General features: G+C 49.6%; 1 protein-coding gene and 1 long non-coding RNA gene across 2 annotated transcripts in view; both read right to left on the reverse strand.

Annotated features, from left to right (window-relative positions):
* Positions 1-2,658: 2,658 nt before the first annotated feature.
* LOC140681387 (U2 small nuclear ribonucleoprotein B''-like) overlaps positions 2,659-21,871 on the reverse strand; it is a 399,750-nt gene continuing 380,537 nt past the window's right edge. The window contains exons 3-5 of the mRNA XM_072921130.1: positions 5,159-5,209; positions 3,563-3,651; positions 2,659-3,046 (exon numbers count right to left, since the gene is read on the reverse strand). Coding sequence (XP_072777231.1) covers positions 2,887-3,046; positions 3,563-3,651; positions 5,159-5,209 — 300 coding nt within the window. The 3' untranslated portion in view covers positions 2,659-2,886. The remainder of the gene's footprint in view (positions 3,047-3,562; positions 3,652-5,158; positions 5,210-21,871) is intronic.
* Positions 16,636-18,088, reverse strand: LOC115492501 (uncharacterized). Its single transcript, XR_003957782.4, has 2 exons — positions 17,344-18,088; positions 16,636-16,895 (listed from the first exon to the last, which is right to left on the reverse strand). It is a non-coding gene; the product is annotated as an uncharacterized lncRNA (long non-coding RNA).

The raw sequence follows: 21,871 nt of genomic DNA on the forward strand, positions 1-21,871 counted from the left end.
TAATTTTACAGCATATTAGTATTACATAACCAAGTATAATTGTCGCTGTTGAGACAGGACAGGAACAGAGAAACTCCAAGTCAGAAGGCTGAAAGAATTAAACTCAACAACTGTACTTCAAATACATCGCTCTTTTTATAGAGAACATCCTGCAGACCAATTTCATTGGTCTTCAAGTAAAAACATCTCAACCATTGGTGCGTGCTGAATGGCACACGGTGGCAGAACATATCTATAAACAATGTGAACAACAAGAGAGACAGAGAATTATTTACATTCCTTTGAAACTCTTTCCCAGGCCCTAGTCTGGCAGAAACCTCTCCTTTCTCTCTGAATGAACTGAGAATATCCATATATAATTATGTAGCCAGCTGGGCCTTTGTAAATTCCTCACCCTTGTAGGGACAGGCTGACTTGCCTCTTGATAGACATGTTGTTCTGACACTGAACTGCTAGGGAAATAACCAACTGTCCCCATATAGTTTTCATACTGTTCTCCATAAACTTTCAAGCAAGGAGGTGTATAATGAGATATCTTAAAACAATCCTCATCTGCTTTGAGCTGGTTTATCACTTAGCCAAAAGGAGTTACCAGTAGTGTTCTTAATGTGGTTTACATCTCCTAGGCTCTAATCAGCTGGCACATGAAACAAACCATTGACAGAAGTTCTGATCTAGGCATACATTTTTTGAGTAAATGAATACTGTTTATAGTTTATCTGGATTTTTTTTTTTTGTAAACACAGCCAGTTTTTATATTTGCTTTCCTTAAATTTAAGACTTTAAAGGCCCCTGTGATAAAAGATTTATCCTCCACTGTTTTCATAAACAGCCACAGAAATAAACTGTTGAGCCATTCTGTAAAGGTTCAGTTCATAATTACCATATAGCTATTGATTAAAAAAAGAAAAATATTAAAGCCCTTCAAGCCTTCTCAACCAGTTTAAACATTCACTTTTAAAACTAAGTTGCTGCTTTAAGCCCCACAACAGCTCAGCATTTGCAACCATTTCTTGACGGCAATGTGTGTGTGTTAATCTACTTCTAGTTTGTTCATATTCACAAGAATCAACTCTTACACTTGCAGCCCAGAATTCCCCAGAGTCTTCTTCATTCATTAGTTTTGAATGAACAGAAATTCACTGGCCCTTCTTAATATTAATGAAACTGCAGTCTGAAGCATTATAATCCTCTTCTGCTTTGGCAAGGGAATTGGTGTCTGGGGAAAAAAAAAAGCAACAAAAAAATGAGGTAGATGCATTCAAATACATACATACTTTAACAGAAATATAAATACACGTGACCTTGTAGTAAAACTATTCCTACATATAAAAGTAGGTTATCTTGAAACAGTTAAAGTCTTCAAGAATTTGTTCTGTGCATTTTTCTATTTTCCAGTAACCAAAATAACAGCTTTAGAAGCAATTTCAGCACTGAAAGTTAGAATCCCTCCCTACACTTTTCACTTAAGTGAAAAATGTCCCTTTAAGAATCCCATTTTTTGGTAAAACTGCATGTGACATTCTAAATAGCCAATTGACAAGAAAAATATATGACAGAGCTAAACAAGCAAAGGAGTTTTGCCTTCACCCCCAGCATTATTTTTAAAACTATTTTGTCCTCAAAGTTAAAGCAAATTTACTTACAGACACAGTCATCATCAGGACACAGCTTCTTGCTGGTAAGCTTCTCCATAAAAATTCCAGTTGTGAGAGGACACATTGATCCGAGACACAAAAATAAAGTCATCAAATAAACACTTTTTGTCACTTTTCTTTGCTGCAGCACTTGCTGAGTGTGTACCAGGTCCAGCAATCCCCATCTTTTATGGAAGAGGCAGAAAACTGGACAAACACACCAGGCTAACAGGAATGGGCTGTGGCAACACTGCATCCCACCAGAGGAGCTGGAGGTAGGGGGAAAGCCTCAGACCCAACTCATAAAGCTGAATCCCCTGCCAAAGCCATTCTGTATTAACATTTTAATCAGCAACTGTATTATTTAAACACTCTAAGCCCTCCTAGAGCTGTCCATAGTCTTAATCATACTTCAAGCAAAGTCTGAGAATGAAAATTAAGTCAGACCCTGGTAGGAAGAAAATGAAATTACATCCTTCTTAGTCCTCCAGTCCTTAATTTTCACAAATGCTCACTGACAAGCACAATCTTCCATGGACCAAAAACCCTCAGTGGCAGAGATTTCCCTGTTCCTGTCTACAAAAAGGACCTGCAGGGACAATAGCAGACAGATGCAATGGAACAAATCATTAGGGAGTAATCAGGTACAATACGGTATCTGATTACTTCACTGCATCCAATGTATTTCACGTCACACAAAACCTATTAAGTTTTTAACAAGTAAGAAAAAATAAAGTCAATCAAACCTGAGAAACCCAGAAGCATTAGGACATGTATTTTGGAAAAGCCTGGCTAAAAACCTGAAACTTTTATGTTTCCTCTCAGGACTTTCCCTTGAGAATGAGGGTGAATGCTCTATTTATTCTGAATATGCTGGCATTCAGCATCCCTGATCATACTTTTGCTCTGGAAAGAAAGCTGTTTTTAGCACTCACTTCTGAGAAATAAGGATCACTTTAAAAGTTGAATAAAACCCTGCAAGGTTAATCAATAATGAGACAGACTTGAGAAAAAAAATGGCTCGAAAACAGCATAATTATATTTTATTTTATAAAAATTAGTATTTCAACAGAAAAGATCGTTATCCGGGTGATGTGTGGAAATTTTACATGTGCCCTGGTCATTGTGGCAATTCTATTTGAGTCTTTTTTTTTCTGCAGAGAATAGCAAGCATGCTGACTGACCAGAGTAGCAATGTTTTTAAAAAAAATAAAACCTATCCACAGAACTCCTTTACAGGAGCATATAGTTATTTCTTTGCATAGGTGATTTTCATGGCATGAGATGGAGTGATCTTGAATCCCTGGAGAGCGTCTCGAGCAGCCCCTGCTTGGTTCTCGTTTTCAAACTCCACGAATGCGATGTCATGGCGCCCCGGCACTAAGTGTACTTCTTTGAATCCAGGAAACCTTTAAAATAAGGTGAGAGTCAAAAAATACTTCTTAGCTCAATATACATCTCTCTTCAGTAGCTCCTTATCAGAAGCATCTACTAGCACAATTGTTATTGCTAGTGAAAGATTTAAATTGAAGAGTTTTACATGTTCTATCCTTAGAACTATGCTTCAATTAAGGAATATTATGTGGAAGCAGTTTAATCAGAGCTGTACACACACAGAAGCAATCAAACTAGTCTTAGAACTGCTCCCTGCTGTCCTATGGACTTTAGTATTACAGTAACCAGCTTAAATCCAGTGCAAATTGATAGCAGATAAATTTCACAATCAAAGCCAGATGTGAAAAAGATCAGATTTGCTTTCTGAACCAAGTAATCAGAACTGACATCTGTAACCTCGCCAGTAAGACGAACAATTGAAATAGCTTCAGAACAAACCCTTATTTCTAAAAAGTGAGCTTGCCAACTGAGAAAACGCGTACAGGTTACAGAAGAATTAAAAGGAGAAATCATTTATATTCAAAACTTACTGATTAAATAACATGGACAGCATCATCTCATTTGTTTCCTCAGGCAAATTATTAAGGAAAAGGATATAGTCTGGTGGGTTATCAGGCACCTGCAACAACAGAAATCAAAGCTCAAAAGACTATACATATTTGCATCCAGTTCCTTTGCATCTGTCTGCATGAGTATTTGAACCAAGACTCGCATTTCTTTAGTTTTGCTCATAACATTTTATCTGGGTTTCACCACACTTTTATCAAGATGCAGACAGAGCCCCTTCATTCTTTTACATGGATACATTAATTTGGAGAGGTTCTTCCACAAAAATCACAATACCATACTGTCTTAGATGTCACACTTACACTCAACTAGTCAAGAGCTGACACTGCAGTACTCTCTGCACCCAGGTGCCACAGTAGTGGCTGCAGTGCTATTCAAGACACCTGTAAGGCAGTGGTGGAATGCATGAACGACTCACAGTGGGAAGCCAAGCCCTGTTTACCTGCAGTACAACCAAAATACTGAGTATCAATCAAAACCTACAAAATCCACATGGTTTTATTACAGAGCTCAATTAAAATGTCTTAATTAGAAACCACTTTAGATTTAGAGCTTTAGTCTTGTAACAGATTTGCCTGCTAATACGAATTTGTTGCCACCCACCACAGACAAGGCTGAGTAGTTATTTGCTGATACTGGAATCTTCAACTCAACAAGTACATTATAAATATAAAAACTAACGGGACACCCCGACTTTAAACATTGTCAAAGCAGTGCCAAATAAAAAGTCTCAGCAGAACAATCTCCTTTTACTGATGGAAATATTCCAAGTAGCACCATTAGAAAATAAACTTCTGAAGTTCAAAGAAATACCCAAAGACTCAGTGTTGTGCTTTGATGCACACTGACATACATATATTGTGCCTGAAAATCCAGGAAGCAAGACCTTTTCCCCTGTTGATTATGTATGCAATGGCAGTACTCCAGAAAGATGTGGGGCAGGGCAGGCAAAGATATTCTTCCATGGTACTTGCTCTCCTGCAAATCCTGGCTCTTTACCACTTTCACTTCTAACACGAATCTTTTAGAAAGTCACTGAGCAGACAAGATGAATGAAGCGTAGGGAGTTGTTCCTACATCTCCACACAATACTTTGGAAAATAAGACACTTGTGAGAAAAAAGAAAAAGTGAGCAGAGAACCCCCAGATTCCTGAGATAAAGCTTTTAGGCAGCTATTTTGGCATCCTCTGTTGTCTTCCTTTTCTTTATCTGCTGCTAGAATAAAGTAAGTTAAAGGGAACTTATTAGCAATGAAAAAAAAAATTAAGAATCCTTCAACTGATACTAAGCACAGTCCAAATTTAAGAATCCAGTATGATTTGGTAATAGTGCTGTTTTCTGTATAGTAATGAGAAACTGCAGATTCTCATTTCCTGTCAACCAGATACAGTAGAAAAGGGATTTGTTTTGTTTGTTTACTGTCATGTAGCTGTTAGACAATGTTTCATAGGACAAAAACAAAGCTGTAAAATATATCCTCAAGTTTCCATGTGTAACAAATTATTATTCATAGAGAATAATTTAAAAAATTAGTGCTTTTAGTAATAAAAAACATTACCTGATTCTGTGGTGTAGTCCCTGGGGCACTGGCTGAATTCTGTGTTGCTCCCTAGCAAATAAGTACAAAATAGTTTTACAAAGGTATTCCATTAGAAATAAATCAGGTACATATCACCATGTTTCTCTATAATTCAAGACATATGTTAAAGGTTTTAGTGAGCTGCAATCCAAGGAACATTTGGTGCCTATGAGATACTTCCCAAAGGGAACAAATTGTGTGAATTTTGCATAGCTTCAAAACCAGGCAATCAAAAGAAATAACATCAGTACTACCTGATCAATCTAATGGCTGAATCAAGTATTTCTCCACATTACAAAATTTCAGTTAATAGATAAGGAGGAAATAGTTTTGAAAATGAAGGCCTAGACAGGTATCCTGGTTTCACCTGGGACAGAATTAATTTTCTTCTTAGTACAGTGTTTTTGAATTTAGTATGAGAGCAACACTGATAACAAACTGATGTTTTGGTTGTTGATAAGTAGTGCTTGTTTGTATCAAGGACTTTCCTGTTCCCCACACTCTGCTAGTGAGTAGGTGCACCAGAAGCCAGGAGGGAGCCAGGAGAGCTGACCAGAACTGGCCAAAGGGACATTCCATAGTAAAGAATATCATGTCCAGTATATAAACTGGCAGGATCTGGTCAGGTGCCTTGATGTTTTCTGCTATACTCCAGCACAAAACCTACTAAATGTTGTTACTTTATGCACCCCAACCCTTAGAGGAGATAAATTCCAACCTAACTCCTGTTAATCTAACATGGAACATCTAATATCTGAGGTAAATTAATTGTCTTGTTCTCATTTACCATTCTTCTGTCCTTATTAGGCAACATGGAATTAAAACACTGAAGAGAAAAGGTGGTTGAGCACTTGAAGCCAGTACTAAAGATAAGCACACTCTCCTTTTTTTTCCTTTTCTTAAGAGGCTAGTTTCTACTTGGGTTTGTTGTACCTTTGCCCTACATCTTTACTTTTATGTGGTAATAGCAAACGAGAAAAAAGAATGAACAGCAAGGACTATATAACCAGCCCCCTCTCCTTCTACTTCTAGTAAATGCTCAAGAGCTCCAGATAGTTAACAGCCCTTAATTTAGGGAATTGAAAAGTAACAAAAGACAACATCAAATCCTAAAAAATTATTTAGAATAGCTTTTGTGTGTGTTTTTTTGTGGTTTTCTTTGGTGTTTTTTTTGGAGGGGCAGGGGTTGTTTGTTTATTTGGGGCTTTTTGGTTGGTTTTTGTTCTGAACAGAGAAGCAGCTTACCTGGATAACTTTTTTCTTTGGTGCATTTGCTGACTGTTCCTATAAACGTATACTAATTCACACACAGACAGCCCAGTGGTCCCCGTCACACCTTAATACTATTTCTATCTGCGCCCCAAGCTCTGAATTTCTAACTGCATCAGAAGCTTGAAGGCCTCACAAGGCCCAAATCTGAGGCCTAGACTGGAGTAGCTCAAATCTCATAACTCATGTCCTCTTTCTCTGAAAAATGCTGCAACACACACCAGCTTTGGCTGCCCTCTGGCAGAGAAGCCCTTTTGCGGCACAGGTTTCTGGGGCAGCAGACGGGCACCGGTGCTGCCAGGGCTCGGGGAAACTCTGCTTCGGCGGGGACTGTGCCTCAGCGGCTGATGTCAGCGCTCCCCGGGCCCCAGGCTCAGAGCAGCATTCCTGCCCTGGCCCACACGTTCCTGGTCTGTGTCACACGGCCGTGCTTAGGATGGCCACCATGTGGGACGTGTCCCGAGGAGGCCGTGCCAGCTTCTGTGCAGGGCCCCGTGCCCTTCCCGCCGCGGCTGCGTTGGCAGCCCTGGGGGCTCCTGCTGCTCTGAGCCCGCAGAGCAGGGCAGCGTTTGCTGATGGTCTGAGCCGTTCCTAAAGATCCTGTTGGGCTGTCTGACACACCTGGGGCAAGGCATTCCTTCCAACCTGGGCCACTCTGGGGGGCTGGGGGTGGCCCCAGGGCAGGTGGCAGTGCGTGCAAGGGCCCTTAGTGACACAGTGCAGCATGGTCACCATGGAATGGAACGGGACAGGGTATCCAAGGGCCCTTTGTGACACGGTGCAGCATGGTCACCGTGGAATGGAACGGGACAGGGTATCCAAGGGCCCTTTGTGACACGGTGCAGCATGGTCACCGTGGAATGGAACGGGACAGGGTATCCAAGGGCCCTTTGTGACATGCTGTGGCATAGGTGTTGGCAGTGACAAGGCCACTCCACAGTGCTCTGTGCACACGACGAGACAGGACAGAGAGAGCGGTGCTGTAAGGAGCCTTGGCACAGCCACTCGTTCCTTGCTGACTTGGAGATTTCCCGAGGTATTACTCCTGCAGGTGAGCTTGTGGCCAGCCCAGAGCACTTGGTGACCCCTGGCCTTCCCAAGGCATCTCTTCTGCAGCTGCCCTCGAGGGCAGACCGTGGCATTTGCTTTGCACCGTCCTTGACAGGAGTCTCCTGTCCTTGTGGCTGGAGCCCCCAAGACCAGAGTGCAGGACTCGCTGTCCTGGAGCCTTGCCAAGACTTCACTCTTGCAGGTGCCCTCAAGGCACGACTGCAGCACTTGCTGACTCGGACCTTTTCCTTTTCACCTTCTGCAAGTAGCCATGAATCCAGGCAGTGACGCAGAGCACAGACCTGCGAGCGTGGCCACGCTGGCCTGGGGGAAGGAGGAGAAAGAAGGCCCTGGAGCTGCCCCAGCACAGCAGCCTGAAGAGGTGGAGCAGTTCCAGCCACTGCAGAAGGGTGAGTGGCAGAGCTGGGCCACAGGGCTGGTGCCTGCAACCAGCTTGGCCCCATGCCATGCCATGCCTTGCCATGCCATGCCATGCCATGCCATGCCATGCCATGCCATGCCATGCCATGCCATGCCATGCCATGCCATGCCATGCCATGCCATGCCATGCCATCCCATCCCATGCCATCCCATCCCATGCCATGGCATGCCATGCCATGCCATCCCATCCCCTGGGGCCATGCCCATGGACAGGATGGAATAGGGGCCGGGCAGACACCCCACAGCCGTGCTCCATGCCCTGGGGCGGCGCGGGGCTGTCCCTGCCTGGGCAGCGCAGGGCTGGGCTGTGTTCTCCGGCCTCTCCCGCAGCCCCTCAGCTCGGGCTGCGCTCGCTCTTTGCCAGGTGCAGCCGTGCAGCGCACACGAGAGCAGGAACGCACCCGTGGCCGCTTCCGCAGAACAGCGCAGGTACCTGCAGCCATCCCCACCTGGGCTGGGCCTGCTGGCACTGCTCAGCCCAGCACTGTGCTCGGAGCACTCCATGCAACATCCCGGGCTTCTTGCCCTTCTGCTACAGATGGTTTGCAAATTCATGAAGAGGATTCGGGAGGAAGAGAGCAGCGTCGTGGGCACTGTGGTCAGAGCGTACTCTCCCATCTTCAAAACCAAGGCCAGTGCTGCCCTGCTGGATATGCTTGTGGAGGAGGGTCCTTCCAGCCCAAAGCAAGTGAGCAGCTTGTGGCCTGGCTTTTCTCCTCCCAGCAGTTGTGTGGCCTCCCAAGCCACGCCTGCTGCTCCCTGGAAGCCTTTGAGGCCATGGCAGTGTGGTGGCAAGGGAAGCACTTCTCTGGGACAGCTGGGCACATTCCTTCCTCTGGCAGCTTTCCAAGTCTCCCCTGCCTTCTCCAGGTGCCCGCCATGGTGAGGTACATCCACCAGTGGCTGGTGGCCAATGAGTTTCCTGAGTACAATCTGTACAGGCCCCTTCTGGATCTGACACAGGCACAGCCCTCTGACGTGGTGATGGCGCTCCTGCGTGTGGCCCCAGTGTGTGACAGGTACGGGGCCCACGTGTCCACAAGGCTCAGCAGCCCTTCACCCTGTACAGCCTGTCCCAGGTGTCTGACCAACAGAGAATTCCAGGGCCCTCTGGCTGCTCCCTTTGCCAGCCCTGGCCCCTGCCAGCCCCCCAGCGTGCTGCCATGCTTCCCCCCTGCCCCTCAGGGGCCAGTCCCCACATGGCTGGGCTGCCTGCGTGCTGCCAGTGAGGGGCAGTGGGCAGAGGCAGGGCTGGCAGAGCAGCTCAGCTCCCCGCTGCCACCCAGGCCACGCTGCTGTGTCCCAGACTCCTCTGAGACAGAGCTCTGACCCCACAGAGCTGCTTTGGCCATGTGGAAGAGCATCATGTGCTCGCCCAGGACTGCAGAGCCGGCCATGCTCGTACTCCTCGAGGTGCTGGGGAGCTGGCCAAAGCACAGCACGTGCACCTCCGATGGGGACCACACGGCTGTCCTTGCCCTGGCTGTAAGTTTCTGCCTTTGCTGGCCCCAAGGCCACCTCTCCAGCAGCTCTCCATCCTCCCTCCCCCACGGCGTCTCCCTGCCTCAGGCGCTGGGCTGAAACCTGGCCTCGGGGCAGCTTCAGGGCCACCAGGCCCGCTGCTCCCCCTTCGGTGCTCCCCCTGCGTCTCTCCGGGCCTCTCCCTCCCGTACTGGGCCCTGCCACACGGACACCTCGGCACTGAGCGCTGTCTCGGGCTGCTCTGTCCTTTGCAGGCAACCGTGGTGATGTGGAAGATCCTCCAGCTGCCCTGTGTGCCACATGTAGTCACCGTGTATTTCCCCTGCCTCTTCGTGCATCTGCTCTTCCAAGTGCTCTTCAGCACTCTGGATATGCCAGAGGAGGTCGATACCTTCTGGAAGGGATGCCAGCAGCAACACGGCCTTGCCACCAACCCCAGCAGGTGCTCCATGCCAGTCCTCCTGTCCTTGCCACATCCCTGGGCAGGGGCCAGTGCTCCCAGCGTGACTTGGGTTTGCTCTGCACACAGGTTTGCAGAGCAGACCCTGAAGGCCCTGCTCTGCCGACTGCACTATGAGGATGTGGTGGTGGCCATGGAAGACAAGGGTGGCTGGGACACACTGCTCTGTGCTGACACCCACCACTGTGCTGTGGGCGTGCTGGCCAGGTGAGACCCCCTGCTCCCCAGCTGTCCCCGGCATGTGTGCCCTGTGCCCCAGGTGCCCCACACAGTCCCCGTGGCCGTGGGCCAGAAGCCCTTGTCACCAAGGGACAGCCAAGGAGGCTGCAAAAGGCTGGGAGAGGAGCGTGCCCAAGAGCAGCAACCTCCCAGAGGGCTCAGCTGCCCCTTGCAGGGTGCTGGAGAAAGGCCAGACCTCTGGGAGGCAGTCCTGGGAGAGGTTTGTCCCCGCTGGCTCAGGGGTTTGGCTCCTATTTCCTCCTGTCAGAGAAATGCGCCGCGCATCCGAAGCCGTGTGTTCCGCGATTGCATTCCAGCTGCTCGGGCTGCTCAGCAAAGACACGCCATGCCGGGATTTGGCCGCCCTGGCGTTCCTTGTGGAGGTGAGCCTGAAGGCCAGCGCTGCCTCGCTCAGCTGCCTCCCGGCTCTCTGCCCTCTCTTGGCCGCAGTGCCTGGGACGGAGCCCGCGCCCTGTGCTGCTGCCTGGGCCCGGCCCTGTGCGGTTCTGGGCTCCCGCCCGCCGCTCCCCCGTCACTGCCCTGTGCCTTTCAGGTCCTGGAGCGCCTGAACCTGAGTGAATGCCGTGACAGCGTCCTGGAGTTCTTGTCAAAGAACCTGCAGAGCGAGTGCAGGGGGAGGCGTCGCTTGGCACTCAGAGGCCTCGTGGTGCTCGGCACCACCAGTGTCTCGGTGAGAAGAGCGCAGGGGCTGAAGCCGTGCTGCCAGCGTGGGGCTGGGGAAGGCAGTCCCTGGGGCTCGGCTGGCCTTGGGGCACTGAGGCAGCTGCTGCCAGCTCTCCTGCCTCCTGCTGCAGCTCCCCGAGTGCTTTGGCACAGGCCTTTGGCCCCTGGGCCCTGTGACAGCAGGGTGGTGTTTCACACACTTGTGTTCCACAAGTAGATGGCCATAAGGATGTGGAGCCTGCATGAACGGCTCGTGGAGCTCCTGCAGGAAAATGACGGCGTCATGCTCAGGATGACCACGGTTCTCCTCAGGGGTTTATTTCTCTGCAATGGTGCCCCAATAACCAGCGCCCTCGCCCTGCAGCTGGCTGAGGCGCTCCTGCCACTCTTTGACAACGTAAGGCTCTGCGCCTCCAGCCACGGCCAGTGGGTGCTACCCGCACACTTTGTGCCCTGTGCACTTACAGGCTGTGCCCAGCTGGGCCTGAAGCAGCTGACGCTGAGGTCTTCCTTCCTTCCTTTCATACAGGAGGATAGCCAGGTGCAGTTGAGCTCCATGTTTATCTTCCGAGACATGCTGGATCGTTTTCCAGAAGAGGAAAAAAAGGCCCTGAAGGCACACGTGCGCCAGAGCCTGCTGCCACTCTCCTTCCACTGCCATGATGCGAATCAGCGAGTGGCAGAGGTGAGGACTCGGCAGCTGCTGCTGTTCCCCTGGCAGGGGCTGGGCTGCCCCTGCCCTGGCACCTCGCAGGCTGCAGCCTCCTCCAGGCCCTGGCACAGGCACGGGTCCTGTGCCCTGGGCTGTGGGGCCATCTCCGCGTCTCTGCTGCTCTCCAGGCTTCTCAGGAAACGCTGCTTTGTGCGGCCGAGTTCCTGAAGCAGAGGGATCTCGAAAAGCTGCTGAAGAACCAGAAGCCGTGGGAGTTCACCGAGTGCCTGGTAAGGAGGGCCGGGAAGCCGCAGCCCCAGCCTGGAGAAGCCCCCTGAGCGCGGTGCTCGGTGTGCGGGCTGGCAGCTGTGCCCCTGCCCGCTGCTGCAGCCCGAGGCCGCGCGGGCTCTGCTCCAGGCTCCTGCGGCCCGAGCCGGGTGCCCATGGAGCCCCGGCCCGGCGGGGCTGCGGGGCCAACCCTTCCCTCCTGCCGCTCTCTGCAGCTGGCAGAGGACAGCAGCAGCGTGGCCGAGCACCTGCGCCGGGCCCTGCCCTACCTGCAGAGCCCACAGGAGCCCCTGCGAGAGGCGGCCGTCAGGTTCATGGGTGAGCCACGAGCCGGGCCAGGAGGCCGTGTGGGCACAGGGCTGGCAGCGCCGCTGGCAGGGAGCTGTGCCGCCGGGCCTGACAGGCTCTGTGTTCCCAGGGACGGCCGGGCGGTACCTGAGGGGGAGGAAGGAAGAGCTCCAGCTCATCTCTGAGGGTGAGTGAGGGCAGCGGGCTGCCAGCGGGGGCTGGCGGGGAGCTGCGAGCCCTGCCCCGGCTGCGGAGGGCTCTGCTCCCTGTGCGGACCAGGGCCAGCGTGGGCAAAGCACACAGAGGTTTCAGGGCACCTGGGGGATTCCTGGCCAGCAGCTTCGGGCTGATCCAGCTGGTCCCTGCTCCCTGCTGGCCGTGGCCAGAGCCGGCTGGGATGGCCCTGGCACAGAGTCCCCTCGGGTCCCCTCAGATGTGGGAACTGACCATGGCTCTGTTCCTCTCTCTTTCAGCCCTTGAAGGCATGGCCAATGACATCAGTGTCCCCGTCGCAAGCCTGGCAGTTCAAACATTGTACGTCCTCCAGGAAGCAGAGAGAGCTCCATACTCCATCTTTGACAACCTGCATGATCGGCTCCGCAGGGCATGGAGGAGACGGCCTCGTCTGTCGGGGCTCGGCTGGCTGCGCTGCTGGAGCTCTGCAGAGAGCTGATCCCAGAGGCTCTGTCTGCTGGGGCCGCCCGAGCCAGCAGGAATGTTTCCTTTCTTTAAGATTGTTCTTTTCTTTCTCTTTGTTTTACTTTAGCATTGAAATATAGGATGTTTTTTAATAGACAGACTCCCAGGATCTTTCTTTTGCTGCCCAGGTTCTGCAGGGCCTAGGGGAAGAGGGACAAAAGGGATCCCTGGCTCAGCAAGCTGCCCAGGCATGCAGGGTTGCAGGGAAAATGGCCAGAAGCCCCTTGGCCTTTGGTGGTTCTGCCAAAGCCTTTGTGCTGCCCACAGAGCAGATGGGCAGGGGCTGGAGCTGTGGGGATCTCTGTGAGAGCGGTGCCTGGAGATGGCCACAAGCCCTGTCCCAGGCAGGAAGCGCCATCCGTGTCCTCCTGCCCGTGTGTTGCTGCCTGGATTGCTGAGGGCTCCCAGGTGCCTCTGGATGGGCTCCTCTGGAGCTCCTGTGGGGCTGCGGCGCTGCTGCCGGGCAGGTTGGCCGGGCTGGGGAGAGCCTGAGGGGACGGGGCCACGAAGGGATGAGGGGCTGCGGAAGCCCTGACAGGACAAGGCAGTGGGAAGGCACGGGGGGGACGTGTGAGGGAGTGGGTAACCTTGGCTCGGGGAGGAAAGTGGGTTGGGCCAAAGAGACCACTCACCCCGACGTTCCTGTGGCAAACAGAGCACGTTTATTCTCAAGCCCTTCCTTCTAAAGGGCCTTTGAAAAACCCAGTCTGGATGATTTCACTGGTCTGATCTCTGTGCCCCTTCAGATTCTGGCCTGGGGAATGCCTGCAGCCTTGGGAGAGCTGTGATGGGCCAGGCCCCTGTCAGTCAAACCAGGGCTGGTACATTCACCCCGTACAAGCCAGGCTGCACGGTGACACGGCAACAGAGTGCGAGGCACAGCTGCGGGTGCTCCCCGTGAACCTCAGCTCTGGGACCACTGCCTGCCCCAAGCTTCAGGGGCTGCAGGGGGAGCCCGGCTGGGCTCTGATCTGGGGCCATCCTGCAGGGACAGCTGCACACAGCCTGCAGCTTTGAGAATGGCATTAGTGCCTAGGGTGGGGGGGAAGCTGCAAGTCCTTGACTGCTGTCTTGTGTTGCTGAGAAGAGGAAGGACATCTTGGAACTGGGGATGCTGTATTTGAAGTCAAGGGGGCAACTTTGTGGTGGGGGACCTGCGTGGGCCAAAAGGACGCAGGGGTGCCGGTCACGAGCAGCTGAAGGTGGGCCAGTGTGTGGCCAGGTGGCCAAGAAGGCCAAGGATGCCCTGGCCTGGGGCAGCAGCAGTGGGGCAGCAGGAGCAGGGCAGTGACCGTCCCCCTGGGCTGGGCAGCGCTGCGGCCATGGCTGGGAGTGCTGTGTCCACTTGTGGGCCCCTCTGAAGCAGAAAGTCCTCGAGGGGCTGGAGCGTGTGCAGAGAAGGACACGGGAGCTGGGGAAGGCTGTGGAGCGCAACGCCAAGGAGGAGGTGCTGAGGGAGCTTTAGCCTGGACAACGGGAGGCTTGTGAGGGACCTTCAGATCCATGGATCCATACATGGCAGTGCTCACCACCAGGGCTGTTTCCCTGCCAGACATGCCCTCACTGCATCCAAGTGCTTTAGCCACCTGAGGAGGGGACACTTCCGACTTGTGGTTTGTTGGTTTGCTAGGAGGAGAAGCCCTGCTCATTTTCCCTCTTTCCAGCAAGCAAAGAGGCGTCTGCGCAACCTTTCCTGCCCTTTTCGTGCACTGCATGGGATTCTGATCCAGTTTGATTTTTCCTTGTCTGCCGCAGCAATAACAAAGTCCGTGCTGGCTATCTCTGACTTTTCCATTTCATAGTTTTCAAGAGCTAAAAGCTGCATTGTGCAGAGGCACCGCTGCTTGCTGATAGCAGCCAGGGAGGACTATCAAATTCATAGAGTTCATCAAATAGAGTTCTGTTGAGTTAACCCACTTTAATCTGGTCAGAGTCACTTAGAATCCCATCGCTAACAGAGTTGCTGATTTCTCCTTGGAAGTGGTATTTGTGGATCCGAGGAGGAACGAGGTTATAAATGAGAGGTAACAGCCTGTCCCTCATGCTTCTCTCTTGCCGCAGATGGCAGAAGGAACAGCGGTCTCTGCCCCGGCTCCCTCTGCTCCTGGAGAAGAAGCCAAAGAGGGGCAAAATGAGCAAGACGATTTTTAAAACTTTAAGAAGGGATAATTAGAGACAAATCAATAACAGCGCTGGGTGCTTGGCAATGGCCAGAGGCACACTGGTTAGCCATAGCAACTCTTCTTATCTACTTTTTCCATTGTATTGTCCAAAAACATATTCATAAAGATTATACACATTCAAACATTTCTTTGAACTCATTTACTTCTTCCAGGAACTCTTTTGGTTTGACCCCCAACCCGCCTTTCTAGAGTCCGTGCAGGAATCATGGATTGTTGTTTTGAGGGTTGTGTGTCACTTCCTCACAACAGCCCCCTGATCCCCGATTCAGCTGGGAGTTTGCAGGCCCCAAGTTGGGCAACTCCCTGGCGGCTCCCCTGGCAGGGGGACCCTCCTGGAGCAGTTCTGTGTCAGGAACCAGAGCTGCATTGGACTTTTTCGGTCTTCAGCTTCTGTTTATTCTTATCAAAACTTCAGCACACTGTCTGCACCAGACTCTGCGTGCAGGAAAACAGCACAAAAATGGCCAACAATCTCTTGTTACAAGGCCTTGTAAGTCTAATCAAAAACTAAGCTACCCAATTAAGAAGTGACACCTAAATTAGTTTTCTTTCTAACCCAGTAACTGACCCCTAAAGACCCACAATGCAGATTATTCTACCCAATTACAGGATACCACATAAACCCAAAAAGAAAGAGAAGAAGAAGAAGAAAGAAGAAGGGAACTCAAGACAACACCCTATATCCTCCATCTTGAACCCATCTATAACATACTAAAAATTCTAAAACCTAAATTTTTCACCCATATGACATACTCCACTACTCTCTGCAATCTCTACAATCTATTTCACACTTTTGTGGTTTCTAGCTTACTTTGAAGCTTTGGAAGTTTTCTCCATGAATGAGGGTCAAAGTCAGTGCTCCCCTGGGGGTCAGGACACCCCAGAGCAGACAGAGAAATATTCCCGGTGCCCTGGGTTTCCACATCAGCAGGCGACAGTTACTGACAGTCGAAGGGTCAGCGGCAGGGTCCTCATCACACCCGTTCCTTAAACGTTATCTGGCCATGCAGACGGTCTTAGCTACTTCCACAAGTACTTTAAATCAACACTGGCTGTTTCACAAATATCTCTGAGTTATGATTGTCAGTTAGTTACAAAAAGTAAAGCATTAGTTATTATTTCACAACTACAGCTACTTCTGCAAAAGTTAACATTCTAATGCACAACACATGGCATCCACTTCAATATTTTGTAAAAGCCAAAACTATCATGTATGTTTTTCACACTGTGCACAAACTAAACTATCATCCATGAATGATGTTCTGAGGATATGAGCTACACAGGGGCCAGGGCATTGACCACAAAAAGCTGACAAATTATACTACAGCAAATGCATGTTAAAAGTGATTACAAGCTGTACTGTATCTAAATCGTTGCGATTAAGAATAAGTTGCAGAAGCCAAGACATCACAGCAAAAGCCACAACTACATAGTCCTTTATAACAAACCCAGGGCAGGTGTTTCCCTTGCAGGGAGCACTGGGGCCTTCCCCGGGCCCCTTCTGCCCTCTGGCAGAGCCGGGGGCATTTTCCAGCACACGCAGTTTGTACCCAAGAGTCGGTGCAGCCGAAAAGGCTCCGAGCGCCTCCTCCCAGGCTGACTCTGCAGATGCCCCGGCTGCTCTGGGCTCTGCCAGGGCTCTGCTGGGGCTCAGCTCTGGGCGAGGCTGGGCCCGCTCTCCCCTCACATTGCTCCGGGCAGCTGAGTCACAGAGGGAGGAGGAAGGGACACGCCAAGGGAGTTGAGGTTTAACAGAGTTTTTATTCAAAAAACTGCCATGCCAAACAGGCTGTCATAAGAACTGTAACAAACAGGGTGTCCTAACCAACATAACCAACTAGCACTGCTAACTACCATCACTAACTAGTTGTCCTCACTAACTACTGTAACTAACAGCTGCCCTCAAGTGCTTCATCTCCTCCGCTGCTCCCTCAGTTACTTTGCTGCGGTGATCAGAGGGGTCAGGCTGGAGAGAGGCTTGGCTGATGATAAAAATGGGTGCTGCCCAAAGGATAAAAAAGAAAGAAATGAACCGTTACTTTCCAGAGTCAACTTCCTCACAGGCTCTGTTGCAACAGGACAAAGGGAAATGGTCAGAAACTCAGGAGAGGGAAGCAGGCTCAGGTTAGATCTAGGGCAGAATCCTTTTGCCAGGAGAGTGGGGAAACACTGACAGAAGGTGCCCAGAGATGTGGGAGGTGCCTCCTCCCTGGGAACATCCAAGCTCAGGTCAGGCAGGGCTCTGAGCACCTGCCCTGCCTGAAGATGGCCCTGCTCCTTGTGGGGCACCAGGTGCAGATGCCCTCGAAAGGACCCTGCCAAGCCAAACCAGGCGAGGGTTCTGCTTGCTTTGCGTGTGGAACGCAGCGAGACTGGAGACTATCGGAGGGCCCCACCAGAAAACCCCTCCCTGGCGCTGCTGCTTCCCCTGCAGCCGCTCGGCATTCACCTGCAGCAGCTCCTGGGCAGAGCAGCGCCGCTCCTCGTCCGGCTCCAGGCTGCACTCGAGGCAGTCCCGCAGCAGAGCCGACAGGCGCCCGGGCTCCTGCAGCTGCGGGGGCCCGTTGTGCCGGAGCAGAGCGCGAGCCTGCAGGAAAAGCAAACTCAGCGCTCTGCCAGCTTCCTTCCCACCCACAGGTGCTCACATCGACCCCGGGTTCTCAGCCCCAGCTCCAGGGGCACTTTCCTCCCTGGCACAGATGCTGCTCACAGCTCATTTTCCTGTGCCAACCAAAAAACCCAAACCCTGGTGCTGCCACAGCCATTGGAAAGAGCTGATGCACTTGCTTCACATTTTCAGGTCATCCTCACAGCCAGAAGAGCTGCAACAGCGTAAATCCCAAAGCCAATTGTTGCTGGAGACTGCAGAATATTTGTCCGTGTTGAGGCTCGAGTGCTCTGGGAATTCCCTTCCCCATGTGCAGAAACCTCCAGCTGCTGCTCCCAGTGCAGGGTCACCCTGTGCTCACAGGGCTCTGCAGCCCCTGGAGAATTTGCCTCTGACCATGGCCTCGTTTCCTTGAAGTAAGGAGCTTCTCCTCCCACCATCTCGTGTTGCCGTGCGTGGCCAGTCCGAGCGGGCGCCGGCGGACGCGCGGGAGGAGCGGGGAGGCGGCCGCTGCTTTCCCCCGGGCGCTGCGGGCTCAGTCTGAGCGCACGGACAGACGGATGGCGGACACGGGGCTGGGGGCGGACACGGGGCTGGGGGCGGACACGGGGCTGGGGGCACAGACAAGGCACACACGGGGCACACTCGGGGCTCGGGGCACACACGGGGCTCGGGGCACACACGGGGCTCGGGGCACACTCGGGTTTATTGTGGGTGCGGCTTCCCGAGGCCCCCGGGCACCAGCGGGGTACCTGATCTATCCCCCGAACTGGGGGAGGGGGAAACGGACCCGCGGCCGATGAGGACGGGGCGGGGGCAGGGAAACCCCCCGGGAAAGCAGGAGACCCCGGGAACGGGGCGGGCATGGGAAAGGCGGGGGCAGAGGGAGCGACCGCGGGGCGAGGGGGAGGGAGGCAGGGTCGCAGCACAAGGGGAACCGCGTGGGGAGCGGCAGCGGGAATGGGGGAAAGAAGAAAAATTACAACTCCCACATTCGTCTGTGTCGTGGGAGAGAGAGGGGCAAAAACAGGAGAAAGAAAAGGGAAAAAAGGAGATTTCCCCCCATTGTTCCTTCATCTCCTCACCGCCAATTCAATAGCAGAGAGGTATCAATAATCAATAGCAGTGAACTGTAAATAATCAATAGCAGGGAGTGATCAATAATCAGTATCAGTGAGTTATCAATAATCAATAGCAGTGAAATGTCAATAATCAATAGCAGGGAGTTATCAATAATCAGTATCAGCGAGTTATCAATGATCAATAGCAGTGAATTATCAATAATCACTAGCAGAGAGTTGTCAATAGTGAATAGCAGATTATCAATAATCAATAGCAGGGAGTTATCAATAGTCAATAGCAGTGCATCATTCAATCTGCATTTTTCACAATATTACAAAGAAATAAATCCAATATTCATTATTGAATAATGATTACTAATTAATAACCATTACAAAGAAATTTATCCTATATCAATTAAGTATTGATAATTAATTAATCAATATTACAGAGAAATAAATCCAATAGTAATTATTAATTCTTTATTAATCCCAGCATTACCAAGAAATAGACGCATTATCTATTGATTATTAATTTATCAACACTAAAAAGTAATCGATCTATTATTAATTATTAAGGATAAATAAATCAATATTACAAAGACATCAAGCCAATATTAATTATTAATTATTGATTATTAATAACCAATATTAGAGAAATTAATCCTATATTATTATTAGTTATTGATTATTAATCAATATTACAAGGAAATCAATCCTATATTATTAATTATTTATTATTAATACTACAAAGAAACCAATCCAATATTGTTAATCAAGGTAACAAATAAAATAATCCAATAATATGTGTTAATTATTGATTATTAATCAATATCACAAAGGAATCAATCTATGTTATCAAATATTATTAGGTATTAATTACTCGATATTACAGAAACTTTTATCCACTCTTTATTATTATTTATTATTAATCAATACTACAGAGAAATAAATCCTATGTCAAGTATTTATCACTAATTAATCAATATCAAAATTATTCGTTCCAGAATTAGTTATTAATTATTGATTATTGATCAGTGTCACAGAGGAATTGATCCAATATTAGTTATTGATTACTGATCAGTATCACACCCTGTGGGTGAGCGGGGGAGGGGAGAGATTTCTGGCAGAAAACTCCAAAGACTCAGAGCAGGATGAGGAGAAGTCAGTGCAGAGCCTTAAATGCAGCTTTCCCCACGGCTCCCTGCTCCCAGCTGCACCTCCTCCCCCGGCAGGGCAGGAGACAGGGAATGGGGCCGTGCTCAGCTCATCCCCCGCGGCTTCTCCCTCTGCTCAGGGACAGGAGTCGTTCCCTGCTGCACCCTGCGCTCTCTCCCAGCCGAGACTTCTCCAGGAACTTCTCCGAGCCGAGTCCATCCCCTGGGGCACAGCCCCCTCCAAGTGCTGCAGCGTGGGTCACTGTGCCACGGGCTCGGTCCTGCCAGGCCAGGCTGCTCCAGCGGGGCCCCTCTGCCCACGGGGTCACAGCTCCTCTCAGGCATCGCCGAGCTCCAGCCTGGCTCCTCCAGGGGCTGCAGGGGCATCTCTGCATCCCCATGGACCTGCAGGGGGATCTCTGCATCCCCACGGACCTGCAGGGGGATCTCTGCATCCCCACGGACCTGCAGGGGGATCTCTGCATCCCCACGGAGCTGCAGGGGGATCTCTGCATCCCCACGGACCTGCGGGGGGGATCTCTGCAGCCCCATTGTGAAAAACGGCAGTCACTTGGTTAGTAACATTTTTATAGTTTATAATAATAAAATGGTTTTAAAAATAGTAACACAATTGGAGTAATAAAATTTACAGTTAGGACAATTACAAGACAATAAATAGCAATGAATTACTGACATCCAGATGCTCTCAGACAGTAAGTCATGAAAAGCATTCCTTGTGAACAAAGGAATACCCCTTAAAACAATGGCCTGCTGCATATTCATATATCTCATACAGGATGCATAAATTCCTTGCAAATTAAGGACTTTGTGGTTTTTGTCAACTTCTTTCCTTTAATCCTGGTGGTTCCATAAATATGGAGAGAAGGTGGAAGAATGTTTTTGTTTTCCAATGAGGAGGCTGTAACTCTTTATTGGTCCTGTCACTGTTATCTCTGTGCTAAGAGTTGCTTGACTATCTCATCTCTTTCTTGAGCTAATCAAAAAGCATCTTACATAGCATAGTTTCTTTTCCAACAGTATGTTATAACCTAAAACTCTATTCAACCCACTACCTAAGAGAATTAATACAGCATAACTAACATTACTCATATAATATTCATTACAATATTCGCAAAAGCCAATCATAAAATATGCCTTTTTCAAAATGCCTGCTCCTCTTTTTTATAAATCATTTGGCTTGAGCAATATTTCTTATCCACTTGCATTCTTTCTATGTTGGTAATCAAATAAAAATGAGATTAATCAAGGAAGAAACATCAAAACAGTTATAACACATAGAGGAAGAATCCCCATTTCTTCCACCATCCCATCCTCAATACATTACCCCACCAGTTAGTTTTTAACATTATTTTCCCTTTGTTTTGGTTTTTTTTTTTTTTGGACTGATACCTGGGTCATAATGTTTTTCTGATATCCTTTGTTTTTTCCAGGATGACGCCCTCATTGCCATCTATTTTCAGCAATCTGTACACCTCATTCTTTAGCCAATAAATAGTCTAAAGCCAACCTATTCTGATACACTGCAGTTTTTGTTTGGCTTTGCTGATTCGATATTAATTCCAGTGCCTGAGCAGCTTTGTTTGTTATCTCCTCTATAACTGCTTGGAGTCCTATAATACCATTCAGTATACAATTTGGGGTCAATACAGAGCTAGACTGCTGTGCTGGTTTCACCTTTTTGCTTACTAATTGCCTTTTTACCGAATCTTGGACTATATCTCTAAGATCAAATATAAACAAATCCATCTCTCTCAGACCTTCAATTCCCCATCTATTACCACTACTAATCAAACTAACATAATACATATAGTAACTATCCGCAAAGAGCCATAAAATTAGTGTTTTTCACGTTTGGTATCTCCTGGAGTGTTCCCGGAAAGGGCCCATCTCTGCCTGGAGCCACATTTTTTCATTTGTAAATGAGGTCTTTCTTTCTCTGCCAGCTGTGGTTTCCCCAGCCCCGGCTGTGGCTTCTGGTCATTTAAAACTTTAAGAACCTTTTTGTAAAAGCACAACTGACTTGATGTATATTTTACATAAGCACAAATTTTTCCATAACATATATTACAATGGGGCTGCAGAGATCCCCCTGCAGGTCCGTGGGGATGCAGAGATCCCCCTGCAGGTCCAGGG

The sequence above is a fragment of the Taeniopygia guttata genome, chromosome 35, assembly GCF_048771995.1.
Source record: "Taeniopygia guttata chromosome 35, bTaeGut7.mat, whole genome shotgun sequence".
NCBI lineage: Eukaryota > Metazoa > Chordata > Aves > Passeriformes > Estrildidae > Taeniopygia > Taeniopygia guttata.